This window comes from Cicer arietinum, chromosome 2, assembly GCF_000331145.2.
Source record: "Cicer arietinum cultivar CDC Frontier isolate Library 1 chromosome 2, Cicar.CDCFrontier_v2.0, whole genome shotgun sequence".
Taxonomy (NCBI): domain Eukaryota; kingdom Viridiplantae; phylum Streptophyta; class Magnoliopsida; order Fabales; family Fabaceae; genus Cicer; species Cicer arietinum.
In genome coordinates, this window is record NC_021161.2 from 3,471,075 (window position 1) to 3,491,903 (window position 20,829).

Genomic DNA, 20,829 nt, shown 5'->3' on the forward strand with positions numbered 1-20,829 from the left:
TTGAGTAGCCTCCGTGCTATATTCGAGTGTCAGTCTATCGACTGGCATACAGAGGGGGTAATTCTAGAACGGTTTTCTACAGTGCAGTAGAACTCCGATACAGTGAATCTGGGCTGTTTTATCCTGGGGACTTCGTGGTTGATAGTCTGCCTTGCACAATTTTGGGCAGTGCCTCGAAACGTCTTAAAGAGAGCGACCTAGTCCGCGACTCATCCCAGTAATATTTTCGGTGGCATAAATTGTTTTCAAAGGTTTTCGAATTTCAAAAACAACACTGTTGGTGTGACACATTTTCAATATGAAGTGTTGGTGCAATATACTTGTTTGCCTTACTTACCATATGTTTAGAAGTGTTTGAATTATCATGGATGAGGTATACTATCGATTCATGTGAGTTGGGTATCTGTATTCTTACAATTTATGTGAGTTGTATCTCGATTTCAAACAAAATTGAACTCAATTGATATGAACCGTGATATATGTATTGTTGAATCATTTGTTAACAATATAATTCGATTGAATCAAAGAGCATGTGTGTGAGACAACTCTGTGATTATCTGTATCTTTTGATATATTCGATGCATGTGACTTGTATCTTAATTCATAACAAAACTGAACCTTATTGCCACAACTCTTTGTATTTATTAGAGACACGAATCTCATCATGAATCTTGATTCAATTTGATGATTCTCAACTTGCCCATGAACTTTGTGTAGCGAACCACTATTTTTGTCATCTTTGTATAGCCAACCACTTTTATCTTGTTATTTTGATTTATGACTTAAATTTTGAAGTTTGTGTATGATGTATGAGCATATATTTTTGCCTGCGCCACTTGTTTGTGCCTATAATGAAGCATTTTATTTATCATGGACAACTCAAGTAGCTTAAAAATGTTTTGTACTATCGTCTACATTTGTTTGTTTGTTCGAATAATTTATCATATGTTCTTCTTATGTTGTTCTCTTTGCCGTTTGATAGTTGGAAATTTCGCTGGATTCGTGAAATATGTTTATCATTCTCTGCAGGTGTGAAACTGTTCTTCATCCCGGTTTTAATTCAACTGTACGGATTGAGAAGAATAGATCAAGGGTCAGGAATAGGCACAAGAAGTCTGGCAGCATCGCGCAAAACAATGTAGTGTACAAGTGCCATTTCTGTTCACATCAGAATGTCAAGAGAGGTACCCCTAAGGGACATTTAAAAAAGATATGCCCAACAAAAGAAAAATCGTCCTTAGAATCAACACGTGCTACAAAACCAACCATACATGAATCTTCAAAATTAGAGAAATGTGTTGTAAGCAAAGATGTTGAAATCAAAGATGAAGCCGATAAAACACGCCCTTTTGGTTTAGAAGTTGTAGTTAAGAACATTACTCGTACGGATGGTTTTAAAACTCTGTCAAGTACACCAACCTTGTTAGAAGGAAAGAAGAGAAGGAGAAATAGTTCCTCGTCGATGAAAGAAATTGAAACTCCAAGCATGTCTGCAAACTTAGAAGTAACAAAAACTCAGAGCACAACAAGCAAAAGACGAAAAAAATCATGGACCAGTTTAAAAGAAATTGCTCAGAGCAAAGGCCATGATAACAGTCAAGTTGCTAATTTGACAATCCCATTTTTTTTATAATTACGAAGATTCCTGCATTAAGTTATTTATTTTTAGATTGTGCCATAAGTTTATTTTTTTTGTTTTCTCTGCTGATTTCACTTTCAAGAAATTTTGTTGTTTCTGCTGTGATTGATACTATATTTTAGGAAAACAATAATTGTTTTCAACCTTGACTGCATATTGGTTACAAAAGCAATAAGTTACTTTTTTTCTATATCTTTAAGCACTTTGTTGGTATGTTCCTTCTAACACTAAAGTTAAGAACTTCTCACATTCCTGATATGTTCCTTCTAACATTAAAGTTAGAAACTTTTATGCATTTGTGTGTATAAATTCAATTAACAGGCTGTTGTTGTATTTGAATATTACATGTAATGAGTTTGTGAATACATTTTGAGCTGGCATGCTCTTTTGGCTTGAAATGACTTGTGATTCTGGGACATGCCTTCCTTCCTTTATGGATTTAGATTCTCTACCTTTAGCTTCAATCCAACGGTGGTTGACTATATGTATTCTAAACTTTCGGGCAATATGATATTTCTTTCCTTCAAACTTCTAATGCACCTGAAACATTCACCTGCAAATGTTCGTATGATTTTTAAAGTTTGTGTTTTATTTAATTGGTCTTAATGTTGCTTGCTTTGACTTAATGGCTCTAAATGTTGACTATGATTTAGATTTAGGAGGATTATGGTTTAAACTTTGGTTTAGTAGTGGTGTATTAATTGATATGCTTTATACTTTTGATTTTGACTTGGTGAAAATTGAAGATATCATCATACAATAACTCACACGGTTTAAGACCACTGATGTTGTATGTGACGGAGGGTTGGACGGTAATAAATCAACACGAGGATAAAATAAGTGTAGTAGAGATGCGAATGTTGCGTTGGATGCGTAGAAAGGCTGGACGAGATAGGATTAAGAATGACAACATTAGAGATAGTTGGGGGAGCACTTATAATAGAAAAAATGGTAGAAAATTGGCTTAGGTGGTTTGAGCATGGGGAGAGGAGACCCGTAGATTCTGTATTAAGGAGAATAGATCAAATCGATTTTTGTAAAGATTAAATCAATATTGTACAAATGAGGATTAAAACTTTGGAAGATATCACAATCTATCTAAACATACATTATTTGCATGTTGCTGAGATAAAAGATTAGAATGTTCCAAAATATCCATCGAGACAAGTTGAGGTAACTTCATATTCAAATCTTCAGATTTGAGGGATTTTCCCATCGTTGTAGGAAAACTTATAGAATCATTATTCTGGATATTCCCCATACTTCCACTGTATCTTGTCATATCCATGTTCACTGCAAAAGTGGCAAATTAATTGGATAAAATAACATTTTATTTAAAATAAACACAAATTCAATAATATAGCTGCCAAATCAATACTCTATTGCACAAATAAGGGTGGAAACTTGGGAAGAAATTACAAAATCTAATTTAAACATACAATTATTTGCATGTTGCTGAGGAAAACGATTGGAATGTTCTGAAATATTTGCCGAGACAATTTGAGGTAACTTCATATTTAAATTTTCAGATTGGACGAATTTTCCTTTTGTTGTAGGAAAACTTATAGAATTATTATTCTGAATAGTCCCTATATTTCCACTGTATCTTGTCATATCTATGTCCACTGCAAATAATTGGGTAAAAACAACACTTTTATTGAAAATAAAAATAATTCTAGGACAGACAAAATCAATATTGCAGAAATAAGGATCGAAACTTGGGAAGAAATCACAATCTTATTTAAAACATACAATTATTTGCATGTTGCTGAGGAAAATAGCTTCCACCGCCTGAAACAGGGTTGTTACAGAGAACATTCTTATCAGCAAATGTCGGGATTGATGAACCACCGTCACGCAAACAAGGCAGCTGCTCATGAACAGTAGAAAGGTAGATGGTCCCTCTTTTGGCATGCCATTATAATCAGCGATACCAGCATCCAGTAGAAGTTGCACACGCTGATTCAACGTTACATTGTTCATATAATCCTCCTGCCAAATATGAAGAAAAACCAATGGTGATTAATTAACAATTTTACAACCATTTTTTCAAATACTAGTAGTTGCTATAGCGGCACTATAGCACTGTAGTATAGCGGAAATTGAATATTTTCCTCAATGCTTATTTAGTACAAAGTATTGTCAAATAGCCGCTATTGCGGCGCTATAGTACTATAGCATAGCGGATTTTGAACAAAATGCTATTTTTTGCCATCCGCAATTAACAACACTGTTTACAACATGCATTTGATCCTCCTCTTATTGGCTAAAATGTTATTAGCAAATAAAAACTTGCATGCTCAGACAAAATTTTATGAAAAAACCTTTGAAGTAGCGGATAAATATAGAAAGTATTCCAGGATAGGTGCAAGTCGCTTATTATCAATTGGAAAACCCCTGATCATTTTTGAACTGAAGTAAGTAAAAAACTGAGTGTTAGTAAAGTGTCAAGTCGATTGCAATATAAATCAAAGTAAATGCAACCAATTTTAATGTGAAACTCAAATCACTCACATTTCATTTCTTATCCATTTGCGGCTGTATATGATTTTGGGATGTTTACGCCAGTTTGTGGACAACCCTACTTGATTCATTACATTTTGATGGCTTAACTCATCAATAACTCTCTTCCGTGGAAAGTTTGTGACACGCGATGAAGAATTTGTTGGCCTTTTAATCCAAGAATTCTCAAGACGAGACCCCTTGGCTGGGGACATTTTGTCGCTTTATTAGAAACTATTTGTTCTGAAGTTGAAACACATTATCAACAAACATCAGTTAGAGAAAGTTCCAACTATACAAGAACTCAAAATACAGAGAAGGATTATCATAAATTATCATAATAAAGTGCACATATATTAACACCAATTTGAATAGCAATCAGAAAAATAATACAAAAATCTTAATTCAACTATGAAGCTATCCCTCTTGAAATAGTTCCACTTCTTAATTGACACAAAATTCGATCATCCAAATTCAAATGTTGAAGTAGTAAAATTCATGATCATGAGACATCAACTAGAGTTACACTATTACTAACCTATGTAGCACATTAACTTTGGATTAAAGTTAATATTGTTATATTTAATTACTTTCAAATTCTTGAATTAAAATCAATGTCATGTTCTGTGTCTCTGTCAATACTTCATATTTACTAAAAACATTTTTGTAACTTTTTGAGAAGTTTCAGCGATCAATATAGGGTTCAAATTTTAGTGAATTCTTATTTTTGAGAGAAAATTAAGGATTCTCAATTTCTAGTTAACAGCTTCGTTTCACCTCTATCAATTTCTAGGGTCCCAGCCACCGCCGTCGTGCACAACAGCGGCACCTCCCCGCTGGAAACGACAAAAAAAGAAGGGTATAAAAAATAATATTGCAGAAATAAGGATTGAAACCAGAAAAAAAAAAAAAAAAAAAAAAAAAAAAAAAAAAAGCAATTATACACACTCAGAAGTAATCAAAGAAGACGGAAACGACGAAAAAACAAGACAAAATAAAATTTTATTGTCCTATGGGAAGTATGGAACCCGCACAGAGAACACTTCGTTTCGAAAATTCATCAAATAAAGGATAAAACCAACCTCAACCATCAAATTCAGGTTCATCTCATTTATTTATTTACTTTTTGAAAAAAAAAAGTTCATCTTTTATTTATTCAATATCTATGAAACTTTTGCTTGACTCTATGTTGACCCTTCTAATTTTTTTCTTCTTGAATTTGTAGTTAAAGAACTTAGTGTTTATGATATGAATGAAAGAGATTCTGGAAGCGCTGCTTACCTGTATTAAGTAAAAAAAATGGCAATGATTTAGTCCTTTTAGCAACGAGGAGGTGTGAGGTTAATAGAGGTAATGAATTTAACCTTTAAAAAATAATTAATGAAAGCAAGAGGGTTTTGAGACCTATAACATACCGTCCAAATTCTAACAAATAATCGCGCATATTTGGTGTAGTTATAACGAACTTCTAATGACTTCTATTTCAACCACGTGTTATCCAACCGGGGCCGGCCCAACACATTATGAGGACTAAACTATTAAAGAGATTCTGGTAGCGCTGCTTACCTATATTAAGTAAAAAAAATGGCAATGATTTAGTCCTTTTAGCAACAAGGAGGCGAGGTTAATAGAGGTAATGAATTTAACCTTTAAAAAATAATTAATGAAAGCAAGAGGGTTTTGAGACCTATAACATAACGTCCAGATTCTAACAAATAATCGCGCACATTCGGTGTAGTTGTAACGAACTTCTAATGGCTTCCATTTCAGCCACGTGTTATCCAACCGGGGCCGGCCCAACACATTATGAGGACTAAACTATTAAACAAGACTTTTTCAAAAATTAATAAATAAATTATTAATATTTTATTTAATAATTATAGAAAATTTCTTTAGTAGAATTAATAGCATTTTCAAATCTATTTTTTGTATATTTTTCAAAAAAATAAAATAATACATTTTAAATGTTCTACAACAACATCAATAATTCATGTAAAATTTTTCATCTTTTAGATGAAGAAGAAAATAGTATGTATACTACTACACTAATAATTTATGTTAGCAATATGTTCACGAATGTCCTATGATTTCTCAATTTATAACTAATATTTCTCACGTGGGCGATGTACTCACTTTTAATCTCGTAATTTCTCAATTTATACTTAATATTTCTCTCATCGTACCATCTTCATTAGTCAATTTAGTTGTAGTATAAAGCTTATTAAATAATTTGCAACAAAAATATGTTTTATTTAATTTATATAAGATTTTATCGATTGTTAGCAAAAATTAAGACGAAGGTTTTACTATGATATTTTTTACACTGAAAAATATCAATCCAAAAATATTTTTTAGTCAATGATTTAGTCTTTTTGTGTATGTGTATAATAAATATTTTTTATAATATATTGTTGTGTCTATATAAATTCGTATTAAAAAAATAATATTTTTTTGGCAATGCGTAAAGAAAAGGCTATAAGTGCCTCTCCCTTGGGCCGAGTCTGTATCCAACTTCTTAGCCTTCAATCCAGCCAAATTTCACATTATGCAATAAAATTTTAAGAGTTAGCTTTATTATCGTTACGAATCGTCTGACATTTGCGCCGGAAAGGTAATCTAATTTTCACTCGTTTGTGTCCATTGATTGAACATAATCATTGCAATGCTACCATGTGGCCTCAAAAAAAATTCAATACCCTACATTAGTGAAGAGGCAGTCGTTGCACCCTCTCATGCTGCCCCACCATCGTCAAAACTCTTTCAACCCATCTTTACTGTTCTTATGCTAATTTTTATGATAATATTATGATTGATGTTTTGAATATTTAATTACTAAAAATTAAATTTTCTATGAGGTAGAGATTAAAATAATAATTTCAATAATTAAAACAATGGTTTTACTAAAATGAATAAACTGTGATTTTAGTTTTTAAAAGTGTAAGATATTATTTTAGAAAAATAAGATAATTTATTGATTGTTTGTTTACAAAGAAAGTAAAAGAAAAGAAAGTAAAAAATATATATTTTCTTGTTTGCTTTGATAGAAAATAAGAAAAAAGAAAAATACATATTAAAAGACGAGTTAAATTTTCTTGAAGAAAAAAGTTTATATATGTTAAAACATATGTTAAATTTAGTATGACAAATTTTTATTTATAGAAAAAGTGATAAAAAAAACTTGCACATAATTGTAAGATCTTGAATTTGAATCTGAAATATATATTCAATTTAATAATATCAATATTTTTCAATTGAATTATTTCTTATTTATATATAGAGTAATGTTATCATAACACAAAATTTAACACAAAATAAGATACAAATACAATACTTTAATATTTTCTGAAAAACAAAATGTGACCTCCATAGTATTTTGTACGGTATTGAGTTTGTGTCTCATTTTATATTAAATTTTGTACTCCAATTACATTATTCATATTATATAACATAGTTTTAACATATATTTATATTCTCTTGTTTATTGTATTTAAATTTATTTTTTTTATTAGATATTCTCTTGTTTATCATACTTAAATTCTTTTTTTATGAGATATCCTCTTGTGTATCATAACAAGAGTACATACTAAAATTTGTGTTAAATTCTCCTAAAGAAAATTTTTTATATGAACAAAATAACGCTTTATAATATGTCAATTATTTTGTGAAAATATTCTTTTTTGTTTCCTTCAAAATATGTGTTTTTTTTTTTGTCTTATAACATATGTTAATTTTATTCACTAACAAATAAGATATGAGACACATGAAATGAACAATCATTTATATTTTATAACACAATAAAAATGTCAAATAATAATTTTCATATTTAGAAAAAGCATCATCCTTAGTTATAATTTCATCTTTTCTCTAATACTTTTTTTTTATAAACGGGAAAATTACAAAAACAATTGAAGAGACGAAACGAGAGGAAAATATCTATCTACAATCATCATCAAAGAAAGGAGGAGTAGGTAGGTCAACAATACTAAAATATCCGCCGAGATTAAGGTTATGCAGCTTATCAACATATTGATTAGCCTTACAATAAACATGATTTACTACAATTTCATTCTACGTGATCTACAAGAAATATGACTTTTTGAAGAAGCAACATAAAATAGAGATTACTTGTTTTCCTTGACCAGATTATGTTGACTATAACAAGAAAGTCTATTCTCATCAAAATAGTAGTCAAACCCAAATTGCAAGTCATTATTAGACCATAAACTAACCCTCAAAACTCAACTAACACAGAGATAGCCCACCTGAGATTGCAAATGGTGTTCTTGAAAAAACTAATTGGTTCTTATCCCTCCACAATATATTTACCATGATTTCAAATAACAGAGGCCAATAGTTTTTTATCGAACTAACATCAATTAACTTAATTTTAAAGTCGATCTATTGGGAAAACCTATATATTTTTTTTTTGAAAGGCTAAAGAATGTTATTGATATAAAACAAGTACAATGATTCAAAGTGAGGTGTTACAATCTTTTCACATATTTTCATGAGTCTCACATATTTTTATAATTTTCTTTTGTACAATCTTTTTATAATTTTAAGTAACACATATTAAAAAAATAAAGTGAAAAATATAATCATAAAATAAACACACCTAAAGTTTTTGACTTCAAATTCTCAAATGCATGAAAATAATTCAATTTTCAAGTGCCCCAAAACACCTCTCCCAAACATGGGAATGATTCTTATAAAAAATAAAATTGGAATATCGGTAGAAAATTAGAATCGGAACCATGAAGGGTCCATTTGTTATAAATTTTTCTAAACAATCAAATTTTTTTCTTAGAAGAATATAACTTACTAAAAATGTTTTATCCGCCTATTTACATTTAAAAAAATAATTATTTTTAAGAATTGAATTAAATTTTTCTTTATTAAAACAGACAAACATAAAAAAACTTCTATTTTTTAAAAATCTCTAAGGTTAGTTTGCTAAAGTTTCTTTTGCAGAAAAACTACTTCTTAAAAAAAGAAAAATTACCACTTTTTAAAGTTTTCTTCTGTTTATTACAACTTAAACAAAAATGAGAATATGCAAAAATCTAAATATTGTTTCAAATGATAACTTGTTTTTGTTTTTATGGTAGTTTTTCAAAAAAAAGTATTTTTTTCATAATTGCTTTTTTTAAAAGAGTAATTTTTACTAAGACAAACAAATACAAACGATTTTTTGCTTTTTTTTTAAAATTAAGATGATAAATAGAAAAAACATAAAATAAAAAAAAATAAAAAATAAACAAAGTGAAATTTATAAAATTAAATAAATATATTTTCATCTGATTTTTTGTCCATATAAATTTACGTATTAATTTTTTTTAATATTTATTGAGAGCAAAAACTTTTAAAACAAATTTGAACTTAAATTATATGATTAAAAAAAAAACTAACTTTGAAACCATATCAGTCGTTGTCCCTCTTCTCTATCGACTCTCACTTTCTTACATCCCGTCGTCGCCATAACCGCAACTCCATCGTCGTCGACAAAGCCAGTCATCCGCAGCCTTTTCGACTATTGTTTCTCGAAACACCGCCGACACTCACGCAACCAACCGCCAATCTGGTGAGCTTGTTAATGTTTTTGTTGTTAAAAAAAAAAACTTAGAGGTTTTCCCCGATCTTCTACTTCTCCATATTATCACTCTTTCAAATCGCAACAATCCAAAGGTGTACGATATATTATCCCTCTTCCAATTCAATTGATTTGTGCATCTATGGGGAAGAAAGGAGGAGGCAAAAAAGCGCCAAAATCAGAAATAAGGTCTCAAAATCATGTTACTTTAAGGAAAGAAGCCATTGGAAAAATAAAAGTGAAGCCAATTACTAACACCAAGTCACATTTGAGAATTGATCACTTAAATAAGCTTGCACTGTGGGCCACTACCGACCCTCACATACCGTCTATGGGATCCTTCTACGGTCACCATTTGGCCACCGTTCCAGATGTCGCCGGAGCACCTCTTAATCCTTCTTTAATCACTTGCCAAAATTTTGCGTTGTTATCCTTATTTAATTTATTTTTGCTTTTTCTATCCTTATTTAGTTCTCCTCTCGTGTGATTCAATGCCATTATTAGGTTTTAGTTGTCACTTTATGAAGCATCGACATAGACACTACTGCTAACATGCATTTTTTGATATAGGGGATGCATGTGACTTGTATCTTAATTCATAACAAAATTGAACCTTATTGCCACAACTCTTTGTATTTATTATAGATGTGGCCAAAACAAACGATTTATTATGTTATCACAACTTTCTCCTATTTTTTTTTATCTAATAAATAAAAATTAATAATTATAAAATTTAAATGTGATGTATTTTTTTTCAATTGGTTTTATTTTTTTTCTTTAATTTAATGTATTTTGTTTGTTCAATTTAATTAATTTTATTTTATTAATATAGTTTACTTTACTTTATTATAAATATTATTATTATTATTATTATTATTATTATTAATATTATTATTAATACTTTTATTATTATTATTATTATTATTATTACTATTACTATTATTATTAATATAATTTTATTTTACTATTTATTTTATTAATAATATTTTTTTTTGAAAATATTATAATTATTTTTGTTTTATTAAATAAACAATTTTGTAACTGTAAAAAATGAAAAGAAAAAAATCTATAAGCCTAATACATTGTTGCATAATGGGGATGCAACCTTCTATTTTTTTTTAAAAAAAAATAAGAAAGTCTTGTGGATATCATAGACTAAGAGTGCAATCATTTAATAGTGCTACAAAGTATGACTCTTTAATATTATTTTTTCATATTTTGACAATCTGGTTTGTTAAAAAAAGAAGGATATACTTAAAAAAAAATTCTAAATTATATGATAAAAAAAAAAAACTTTGAAACCATATCAGCTGTTGTCCCTCTACTATATCGACTCTCTCTTTTATGCACGCCGCCATCGCCATAACCGCAGTGTCGTCTTCGTCGCACAAAGCCGATCATCCGTAGCCTTTTGACTATTGTTTCTTGTAGCACCGCTGACACTCACGCACCCAACTGTCAATCTGGTGAACTCGTTAATGTTTTTGTTGTTTAAAAAAAAACTGAGAGGCTTTATCCAATATTCTACTTCTCCATATTATCCTTCTTTCAATTCAATTGATTTCCGCATCGATGGGGAACAAAAAAGAAGGCAAAAAAGCGCCAAAATCAGAAATAAGTTCTCAAAGTCCTGTTAGTCTAAGGGAAGAAGCCACTGGAAAAATAAAAACGAAGCCAATTACTACCACCAAGTCACATTTGAGAATTGATCACATAAAAAGCTTGCACTATGGGCCACCACCGACCCTCACATACCGTCATTGGGATCCTTCTACGGTCACCATTTGGCCACCGTTTCAAAGGCCGCTGGAGTACCTCCTGATCCTTCTTTAATCACTTGCCAAAAGTTTGCTTTGTTATCCTTATTTAGTTTCTTTTTGCTTTTTCTATCCTTTTTTAGTTTTCCTCTCGTGTGATTCAATTCCATTATTAGATTTTAATTGTCACTTTATGAAACATCGACATAGACACTACTGCTGACATGCCTTTTTTGATATATGCGATACATGTGACTTGTATCTTAATTCATAACAAAACCGAACCTTATTGCCACAACTTTTAGTATTTATTATAGATGTGTCAAAACAAACGACTTGTTATATTATAACAACTTCCTCTTATTTTTTTTATTTAATAAATAAAAATTAATAAAAATAATAATAATAAAATTTAAATTTGATGTATTTTTTTTTCAATTTGTGTTATTTTTTTCTTTAATTTAATATATTTTGTTTGTTCAAATAAATTTAATTTAATTTATTAATAATATTTTATTTTTTAAAATATTATAATTATTTTTGTTTTATTAAATAAATAATTTTATAATTGTAAAAAATAAAAAATAAAACAAATTTGTAAGCATAGTACATGGTTGCAAACTGGGAACAGACCTTTTTTTTTTTTTAAAAAAAAAAGAAAGTCTTTAGAATGTCGCAGATCAAGAGTGCAATCATTTAATAGTTCCTCAAAGTAGGACTCTTTGATATTATTTTTTCATAATGTGACAATTTGGTAGGTTAAAAAAAAAAGATATACTTAAAACAAAACTAACTTTGAAACCATATCAGCCGCTGTTCCTAATAATAATAATAATAATAATAATAATAATAATAATAATAATAATAATAAGAGTGATGTGTTGTATATTGATTTGTGTATTGTGTTATTTTAAGAAAATACTTTTTTGACTTTTACAAACTGTAAATGATAAAAATTCAAAAGCCGATTTACGAGCCGGCGGTGCATATGTGGCGCGGACTGACGACAGTAATAACAAAAAGAGTTTAAAACCTAACACGCAAGAAAAAAAAAATAAAGAGGAGAGGTCACAATCGAATGAAAATAAAAATGATCGTATTACAACCGAGATATTTATTAGTTCATTCTAAAATTTAATCGCTAAACATAAAAAAAAAAAAAAAAAAATACCTTTTAATGTCATATATCCATCATACAAAAACTCTATAACAACAATAATGTCAATAAAAATGGACGAGGATAAAATATTTTCCACACTAGTTTCTTATGAGTTCGTATTTCCAATCTTCTCCTGCACTTTTATCCTCTTTTGCCTATTATACTCTCTTCTATTTTATTTTTGTGTTCTCAAATTGTGTTTTGAATTCCGTCCATTTGTCCTCTTGTGGTAGACTATTTATAGACTTTTGGGTGTACAAAAGACAAGAGAATAATTGTCAATTGATTACCATTAATCTATTTCTTTTTCGGTTTCTTTTCATTTAATTGGCCATTATCATTGATTCATTTCTTCAGTTTCTTTTCTATTTAATTTATCGTCATTATATTGATTTTTATTACCATTGATATATTTCTTTTCGGTTTCTTTTCATTCAAATGATGACAATTATAATGATTATTATTACCATCAATCAAATTCAATTAAATACATTTTTTTTTCTTTCATATTTTAAAAAATAGTTAAAATTTCTAAAAGGAATCATAGTCAAATAGAAACCAAACACATCCATGTTTTTCTAAAATTTAAAAGTCTAACTATTTATTTTTATTATCATTTTCATCATTATTATTATTTTAATATTTATTAAAAATCATAAAATAACAGACAAAATTAGGTATCAACATAGTTAATTATGGTGAAATTTATCATCTATTCTAAGACCAAAAAAGTTATTTATTTTTCAATTCTTTTTAACATAAATATTTTTTTAATTATAAAATTTTACTACTTTGGTACATTCAATTATATTTATATGTAAAAAAATTCTCAAAATTATATGTTATATCACAATTTTACAAACATCTTCGTTATCAAGTGAATTATTTACATTAACATCGTCACAATGAACATTATCAAAATTTTAAACATCAATATTATGATTTTCAACATAAATGAGTGATTCTTTTATAAAAAAAATTAAATTAAATTATCAAGACCTCTTGTTTAAGATTGAGTTACTTTTCAAACTTTTTCTTTTTTGTATGTTCATCATATCTCGAATCATACTCACTTAATTTCTCACAACGGTCACTTAATGATCAATTGCAGTGTTTATCAATGAACAATCTATTAATATAATTGCAAATCACAAAATTAATTCCTAAAATTTAAAGCTTCAACCGCTAACAAATTCCTAAAATCAGTAAATCAACAATTTCAAATAATTTGAGTTTATAAAACCAATAAAGTACAAAACACTGTTAAAGTTCAAGATTTTAACATGAACAACTATTTGGAATTATAAAATAGTTTTGAATATTTTAAAAGTATATAATTTAAAATAATAAGAGAATAAAAAGTTACAAATATTAATACAAATTTTAATTCAAGTAAACGAAGATATGTGTATCTGGTTGCACGTGACGGCCCTACACCTATTAAGAGTAAGTATATGTTATGTTGAGTTCATAGGGGATACCTTGAAAGTGTCCCTTTGAGTATTACACACGTCAAATAATAAATTAACAAATTAATGTAGGAGTTTTATTTTTTATATATCTCTTTATTTTTTAAATATATTAAATTGCCACACTTTTAAAAAAATAATATTATATTGTCTTACTTTTTTAACACTACTAGATCATCACACGCTCAATCAACGACTTTCTGAAGATTTTTTTCTCTGTTTTATTTAATAGAAAGTCGCATCTTCAGAATGCGACTATGCATTAGGCGTACACATTTTTCTCCTACATTTTTGCAATTATAAAATTATTTATTTAATAAAATAAAAATAATTATAATATTTTAAAAAAACAAAATATTATTAATAAATTAAATAATAAAATATAAGTATATTAATAATAATAATAATAATAATAATAATAATAATAATAATAGTAATAATAATAATAATAAACAAAAGTTTAAAGCTTTTATTATCATTACAAATTGCAATTTCAGGGTTAAATTTTCAAATTTCTTTTTCCAATGTTGGGTAAAAAATTTCAGCCCTTTATCTTAATTTTGAGTTAAGTTGGCTGTTTTTATTTATTTCAATTAATTACTATGCAAATGGTTGGATTACCTGCACAACTACGCCTCTAATTATTACCTAAAAAGCTAATTTTAACAAATTTAAATTAGGTTAATTATGTCAACATTTTACAACATATAGGACTGATTTTTAAAATACAAAACTAATTTATAATTCTATTTTAAATATATATATATATATATATAGAAAATGAAAAGTTATTATTAACAGATATTACTGTGGATCATTTTATAATTGTGTGAGATAAATTTTTTAAGTTAACATTCCGTGATAGTTAAAATTAGAAATTAAGATAAAAGATTTTATTTATTTTTGGGTTATAGAACATGTAGTTGTCAAAAGAAAGCATAGAAAAGAGTCAAAGCAGCTACTACTTGTTACTCAGTTTGTTGTTCTAACAAATATATAAATAAATGCCTTCGTAAGTTGCATTTATTTATATATTAGTAGCAGCTGGCTTTATTTAAAACTGATAATTTCCACACAAAAAAGGCATAAGAAAAGTCAAAGGTGGCTACAACTTGTTACTCTTACACCTTATCTTCACAAACTCATCATGCTCTACACAAACAACTGGCAAAAGAAATGAATGCAAAAGTCATCATGTACCAAATATGAATGAAAGGTTCACAACTATTATTCATTCATATCATGAATTATTATAATCAAACATAATTTGAAAAATAAAAAACCGAAGTAAGATATATTTAGTTGATGAACGGTCACAACCACGTATTTGCATGCAGTCACGCATATCTTAACCGTCTGATCAAGACTAGACATTTAAACTTTGGACCATCTGACGCATGTGACTCTGTATGCACCCAATCCAAATCCAAGTAAGATACAATGCATGAAATGAAATTGTGAAAATAACTTTACTCATCATCACCATCTTCACCTCTGCTATGAATCCACCACAAAAGATTAGTCAAAGAGTTACCACCATCAAAACCATTCAAATTTCTTATCTTCTCCAATGCACCTTGATTATCATAAACACCTTGCAATGAGTACAAAAAACCCTTCCATCCTTCACCAACACCTTCCCTATTCAAAGCAGGCAAAGTCCACTCCACAAGATCCTTCACATAACTAACATCAGAAAACAAAACTTCAGAAATTGGACTCAATGGTATAAGCTGAATTCCAAGCCTAGCTTCTCTAGACTCAGCCGCTGCAAACCAAAGTCCACTATCTCTCTTATTAGACCACAAAACTCCCATTATCCTATTCTCTTTTGTAAACTCTTCTTCATACAATTTCCCTTCCTTTTTCACATGCCACCACATTTTTGTTCCAAGAATTTCCAATGATGTTAAGGTTGATCCAATGCTCACAAGTGAAGCATCACCATATGCCATTCCCATCAATGCTGCAGCATAGTATGCATTCACAGCTTCACTAGTACTCTCTTGATTCCTTCCATCAGAAAACTCAGTTAACCCTCCAGCCCAAGAATGTAACTTGTAAAGATCGAAACACCTTAACCGCGTATAATTCGAGTTTAATCTTATGTTCAAGTTCATAAAATCTTCCATAAGTGAATAAGCTTGAGTTTTATACTTCCTACCCCATGTTGGATCAATCTTAACAAGAACAGCAATTGCATAAAGAAAATATCCTAAATGATAATGATGATCATTGTAAATTCCGAAACCGAAATCGCCATTACTATCATTAGACCCTTGTTGAGTTATAATGCCACCCCATTTTCTATCATATAGAAATCCATTTCCATTGAAAGTTCCTTCAAGCCATGGTTCAATTGTTTCCTTCAAAAAGTTCCTAACTTTTTGAATGGCATCAAAGAAAAAAACTTCTTCAGCAATCAATGCAAGCCTAGCTGCTCTTGCAATCAATTTTCCATAAAAATATGATGATGTTGTTGTTATTGCTGATGAGTTTAAACCTTCAACATCTTTCGAAAGCGATGAAACAATTTCGTCATGCGATTCTTCTTTTACACCTTTGCTTGAGTGCCAAGTTATTGAAACAGGTTCTGTTTTCAAAATCCATGAATCACCAACAACACCAACAAGATCACCATCAATGCTTGTATACTTCAAATCATTCAAAAAAGTAACATCACTTTCACTATTAGACAAAAGCTTAACATGAAGAGGGTGTGCTAATAGTAGCAAATCACTTGAACCATTCTTCTGCCATTTATACTCAACGCAAAATGGTTCTCTAAGAAAAGCATCACCTGATAAAGGGTAACAAGAACTATACTTCTCAAGAACATCTTCAATTTTACGATCGTTATTCGGCAACAAAGCGATCCGAATTACACCAGAAAAAGGCTCACAGGTGATCTCAGAAAGATCATGGCTCAACTTGATCGGCGAGGAAGCATATAAAAGCCATGTTTGACCATTGTTAAGCTGAAAGGTGTACCTGGTAATGGATGGATCTGTAGGGACTAAGAATTCAATGGCATGAATGGTGGAAATGGAAAGAGGTGTTGGTTTTGTTACAGAAAAAGTTAAATAAGGACTTCCTCTAACAAGAAAGAAACTTAGATTTGATGAAGGGATATCTAAGGTGACACTAAGATCACTATAAGAAGATATTATGTGTTTTTCATTGGAAGTTTGATTGGTTTTTTGTTCTAAGGAAGTTATGGTGAGATCAGCATTGAAAACTTGGTATATGAAAGATGAATTGGAAAAATGAGAAGGGTATGAGACAGAAAGTGATGAGTTTGATGATTTGATGAGGTAAGGATGAATGTATTCAGGTTGGTCACCATTTTTGAGAGAAAAGTTTTGGAAGAAAGAGTTTGTAGGGAGGGGTGTGGATAGCAAATTTGGAGAGAAGAAGTTGGAGGGGTCAGGGAGGACAGTTGAATTTGTCTGTGGGAAGATAAAAGGAGTGTTCTTTTTGATAGTAGACATGTTGTGTTTGATTATGATGATTAAGGTCTTAATGGATATTGTAGTGATATTGAATCATGAGTTTTATAGTGTTTCTTTGAGGGTATGTGTTGAGCTGAGTGGAGTTCTTTCTTTTCTTTAGTACACATACTTCGACATCAGACACGGTACTGAATATAGACATTAGTAATAATTTAAAAAAATGAAACAGTATTATAGTGTTGGTGTCAGATACCAAATAGACATATCTTACATTAAATATGTCATTAATATGAAATATCGATAATATATACACCGGATATATTATTATCAATATTGGCAACTACTCTATATATCTACAAGTTGCTTCATATATTATAAAATTGTCATGAATAGGAGAATAATGGGATTTGAGTAATTTGGTTGATGTATGCATGATTAAATATGGTTGTCAAGTTGACTATATAATATTGAAATTGTAAACTAATATTATAGCACAAGTTGATGGGAAGGTTTGTTTTTTATGGCGGCTTAAATGAGATTACAAGGTGTGTAAAGAGTGGAAGTAAAGAGAATTGAATGATTGATTTAATTTTAAGGTAAGGTACATGAATGTGACCAAATTACACGATCAACATAAGTCCTTATACATGAAAGTTACAAAACAAGTAAAAACCATGATTTTGTTAGAAAGGAACCTTAGAATAATGTACTTGCTTTTCTGGTATTCCATGGAGAAATTAATTATTGTATATACTTAGTATTATGCTGAATTAAGAAAAAAGAAAATGTGACACATGACAACACATAATTGTTGAATTGAAAATAGATTATATTAAATTGGATAAAGTATATATAAGAATATATCAATAGGTTTGAATATAATTAGCACACCATTGTGCCAACTATAAAAAGTATTAAAAATGTTTCATGCTCACCATCACCATAGTGCAAGTGCAAGCATTCAATTTGAAGAGAGCATATAACACACACATATCAAATTTTACTCTATGTTTAATAACTCATTATAAACTTGAGATGAATTATTGTTCAAATTAATTATCTATTATTATAATATTAAAATAAAATATGGTATCTTCTAAAGCATACTATTTTTTGTATCTTTTATTTTTCTCTATCTTCTACTTTTATTCTATTTTGTTTTACTAATATATACCACAAACTTTTTCACTTATTTATCCAATTAGGTACAATTATTCCGTACATTTTGTAATTTCAACTTCAATCTATCACTAATTACTTATCAATACACAAAACTCTGATTACTCATTAATTTTTTTTTTTTTTGAATTCTTTCAATTAAGTATTTTTTTTTTTGAGGCCTTTGTCATTGTTTGCTTTGTCTTGTTGTTGTATGATAAGTAATTGGATTGAAGTCGCTGATGTTAGAACAACCAAGTTTGTAAATGGAATTTTACTTTTTGGATTTTCTATCAACAATAGGTACAGCAACATAAAATAAATTTACAAGTTTACACAATAGATTTTATTAAAAATCTACAATACAATGCAAGAGTTATTAAAAATTTATTACTTTTTTTTTTTTTTTTTTAACCTCTAGTTTCCATTGTAATGAAACTTTAGTAATTCAGAATTCATTTAAGAGATAAATAAAATTTAATCAATAATTATTTCAATTAAAATTTAAATTTGTGTTCTATAGAAAGATTTATTCTTAACAGAAATTCATTAAGCAATTGAATCAGTTGTTTCTTATTTTCTTTTTAAATATATAGAAACCATTTAACATTGGAAATAATAATGAGCAAACCATGAACATTGAATTTCCATCACTCAAATCCTCCTTTTTCATCACCTCTACTATGAATCCACCATAACAGATTAGTGAATGAATTTCCATCATCAAAACCATTTAAACTTCTTATATTCTTCAAACCACTTTCATTATCATAAAGACCTTCCAAAGCATACACAAAACCTTTCCATCCTTCTTCAACACCTTCCCTATCCAAAGCAGGCAAAGTCCACTCCACAAGTTCCTTCACATAACCAAAATCAGAAAACAAAACTTCAGAAATTGGAACCAATGGTAAAAGCTGAATCCCTAACCTACACTCTCTCCAAGCAGAAGGTGCAAACCATAATCCACTATCTCTCTTATTAGACCACAAAACTCCCATCATCCTATTCTCTTTTGTAAAATCTTCTTCATACAAATTTCCTTCCTTTTTAACATGCCTTAATTTATTAATAATATTTTATTTTTTAAAATATTATAATTATTTTTGTTTTATTAAATAAATAATTTTATAATTGTAAAAAATAAAAAATAAAACAAATTTGTAAGCATAGTACATGGTTGCAAACTGGGAACAGACCTTTTTTTTTTTTTAAAAAAAAAAGAAAGTCTTTAGAATGTCGCAGATCAAGAGTGCAATCATTTAATAGTTCCTCAAAGTAGGACTCTTTGATATTATTTTTTCATAATGTGACAATTTGGTAGGTTAAAAAAAAAAGATATACTTAAAACAAAACTAACTTTGAAACCATATCAGCCGCTGTTCCTCTTCTATATCGACTCTCTCTTTCTTGCACGCTGCCATCGCCATAACCGCAGCGCCGTTGTCGCACAAAGCCGGTCATCCACAGCCTTTTGGCTATTGTTTCTCGAAGCACCGCCGACACTTACGCACCCAACCGCCAATCTGGTGAACTTGTTAATGTTTTTGTTGTTTAAAAATAAAAAAAACTGAGAGGCTTTTCCCAATTTTCTACTTCTCCATATTATCCCTCTTTCAATTCAATTAATTTCAATTCACTTGACTTCTGCATCGATGGAGAAGAAAGGAGGAGGCAAAAAAGCGCCAAAATCAGAAATAAGGTCTCAAAACGAAGCCAATTACTAACATCAAGTCACATTTGATTGTTGATCACTTAAATAATCTGTTGGCCACCACCGACCCTCACATACCGTCTTTGGGATCCTTCTACGGTCACCGTTTGGCCACCGTTTCAAAGGCCGCCGGAGTACCTCTTGATCCTTATTTAATCACTTGCCAAAGGTTTGCGTTTTTACTTTTAGTTTTTCTTTGCCTTTTCTATCCTTATTTTATTTTCCTCTCGTGTGTTTCGATGCCATTATTAAATTATAGAATTTTTTTAAGTATATTATTTTTTAAAAACAAACATACCAAATTGTCACACTATGAAAAAATAATACCAAATTGTCCTACTTTTTAGCACTATTAGATCATCGCACTCTCGGTCTAATATCTTGAAGTT

The 20,829-nt window shown here is 29.3% G+C and overlaps 4 protein-coding genes across 5 annotated transcripts in view; 1 reads left to right on the forward strand and 3 right to left on the reverse strand.

Annotated features, from left to right (window-relative positions):
* The window catches only part of LOC101497498 (uncharacterized), a 4,397-nt gene extending 2,568 nt beyond the window's left edge, over positions 1–1,829 (forward strand). Inside the window, exon 2 of the mRNA XM_004514367.4 lies at positions 1,030–1,829. Within this exon, the coding sequence (XP_004514424.1) occupies positions 1,030–1,633 (604 nt within the window). The 3' untranslated portion in view covers positions 1,634–1,829. The remainder of the gene's footprint in view (positions 1–1,029) is intronic.
* Positions 1,830–2,767: 938 nt separating this feature from the next.
* LOC101497834 (uncharacterized) lies at positions 2,768–5,556 on the reverse strand. 2 transcript variants are annotated; one of them, XM_004514372.3, is made up of 5 exons: positions 5,423–5,556; positions 4,154–4,384; positions 3,964–4,051; positions 3,392–3,631; positions 2,768–2,932 (listed from the first exon to the last, which is right to left on the reverse strand). In XM_004514372.3, the coding sequence occupies exons 2-5, from the start codon at positions 4,354–4,356 to the stop codon at positions 2,930–2,932; spliced, it is 534 nt and encodes a 177-aa protein (XP_004514429.1). In that variant the 5' UTR covers positions 4,357–4,384; positions 5,423–5,556; the 3' UTR covers positions 2,768–2,929. The 2 variants fall into 2 exon arrangements, with proteins under 2 accessions (XP_004514429.1, XP_004514426.1); XM_004514369.4 differs by lacking the exon at positions 2,768–2,932 and having other exon boundaries at positions 3,034–3,631.
* Positions 5,557–15,322: 9,766 nt separating this feature from the next.
* LOC101499037 (glucan endo-1,3-beta-D-glucosidase-like) lies at positions 15,323–17,748 on the reverse strand. The gene has a single exon (XM_012719884.3). It carries the CDS (start codon positions 17,605–17,607, stop codon positions 15,586–15,588), a length of 2,022 nt encoding a protein of 673 aa, XP_012575338.1. The 5' UTR covers positions 17,608–17,748; the 3' UTR covers positions 15,323–15,585.
* A 1,628-nt stretch (positions 17,749–19,376) lies between these two features.
* LOC140919313 (glucan endo-1,3-beta-D-glucosidase-like) lies at positions 19,377–19,727 on the reverse strand. Its single transcript, XM_073365152.1, has one exon. It carries the CDS (start codon positions 19,725–19,727, stop codon positions 19,377–19,379), a length of 351 nt encoding a protein of 116 aa, XP_073221253.1.
* Between the last annotated feature and the right edge of the window lie 1,102 nt (positions 19,728–20,829).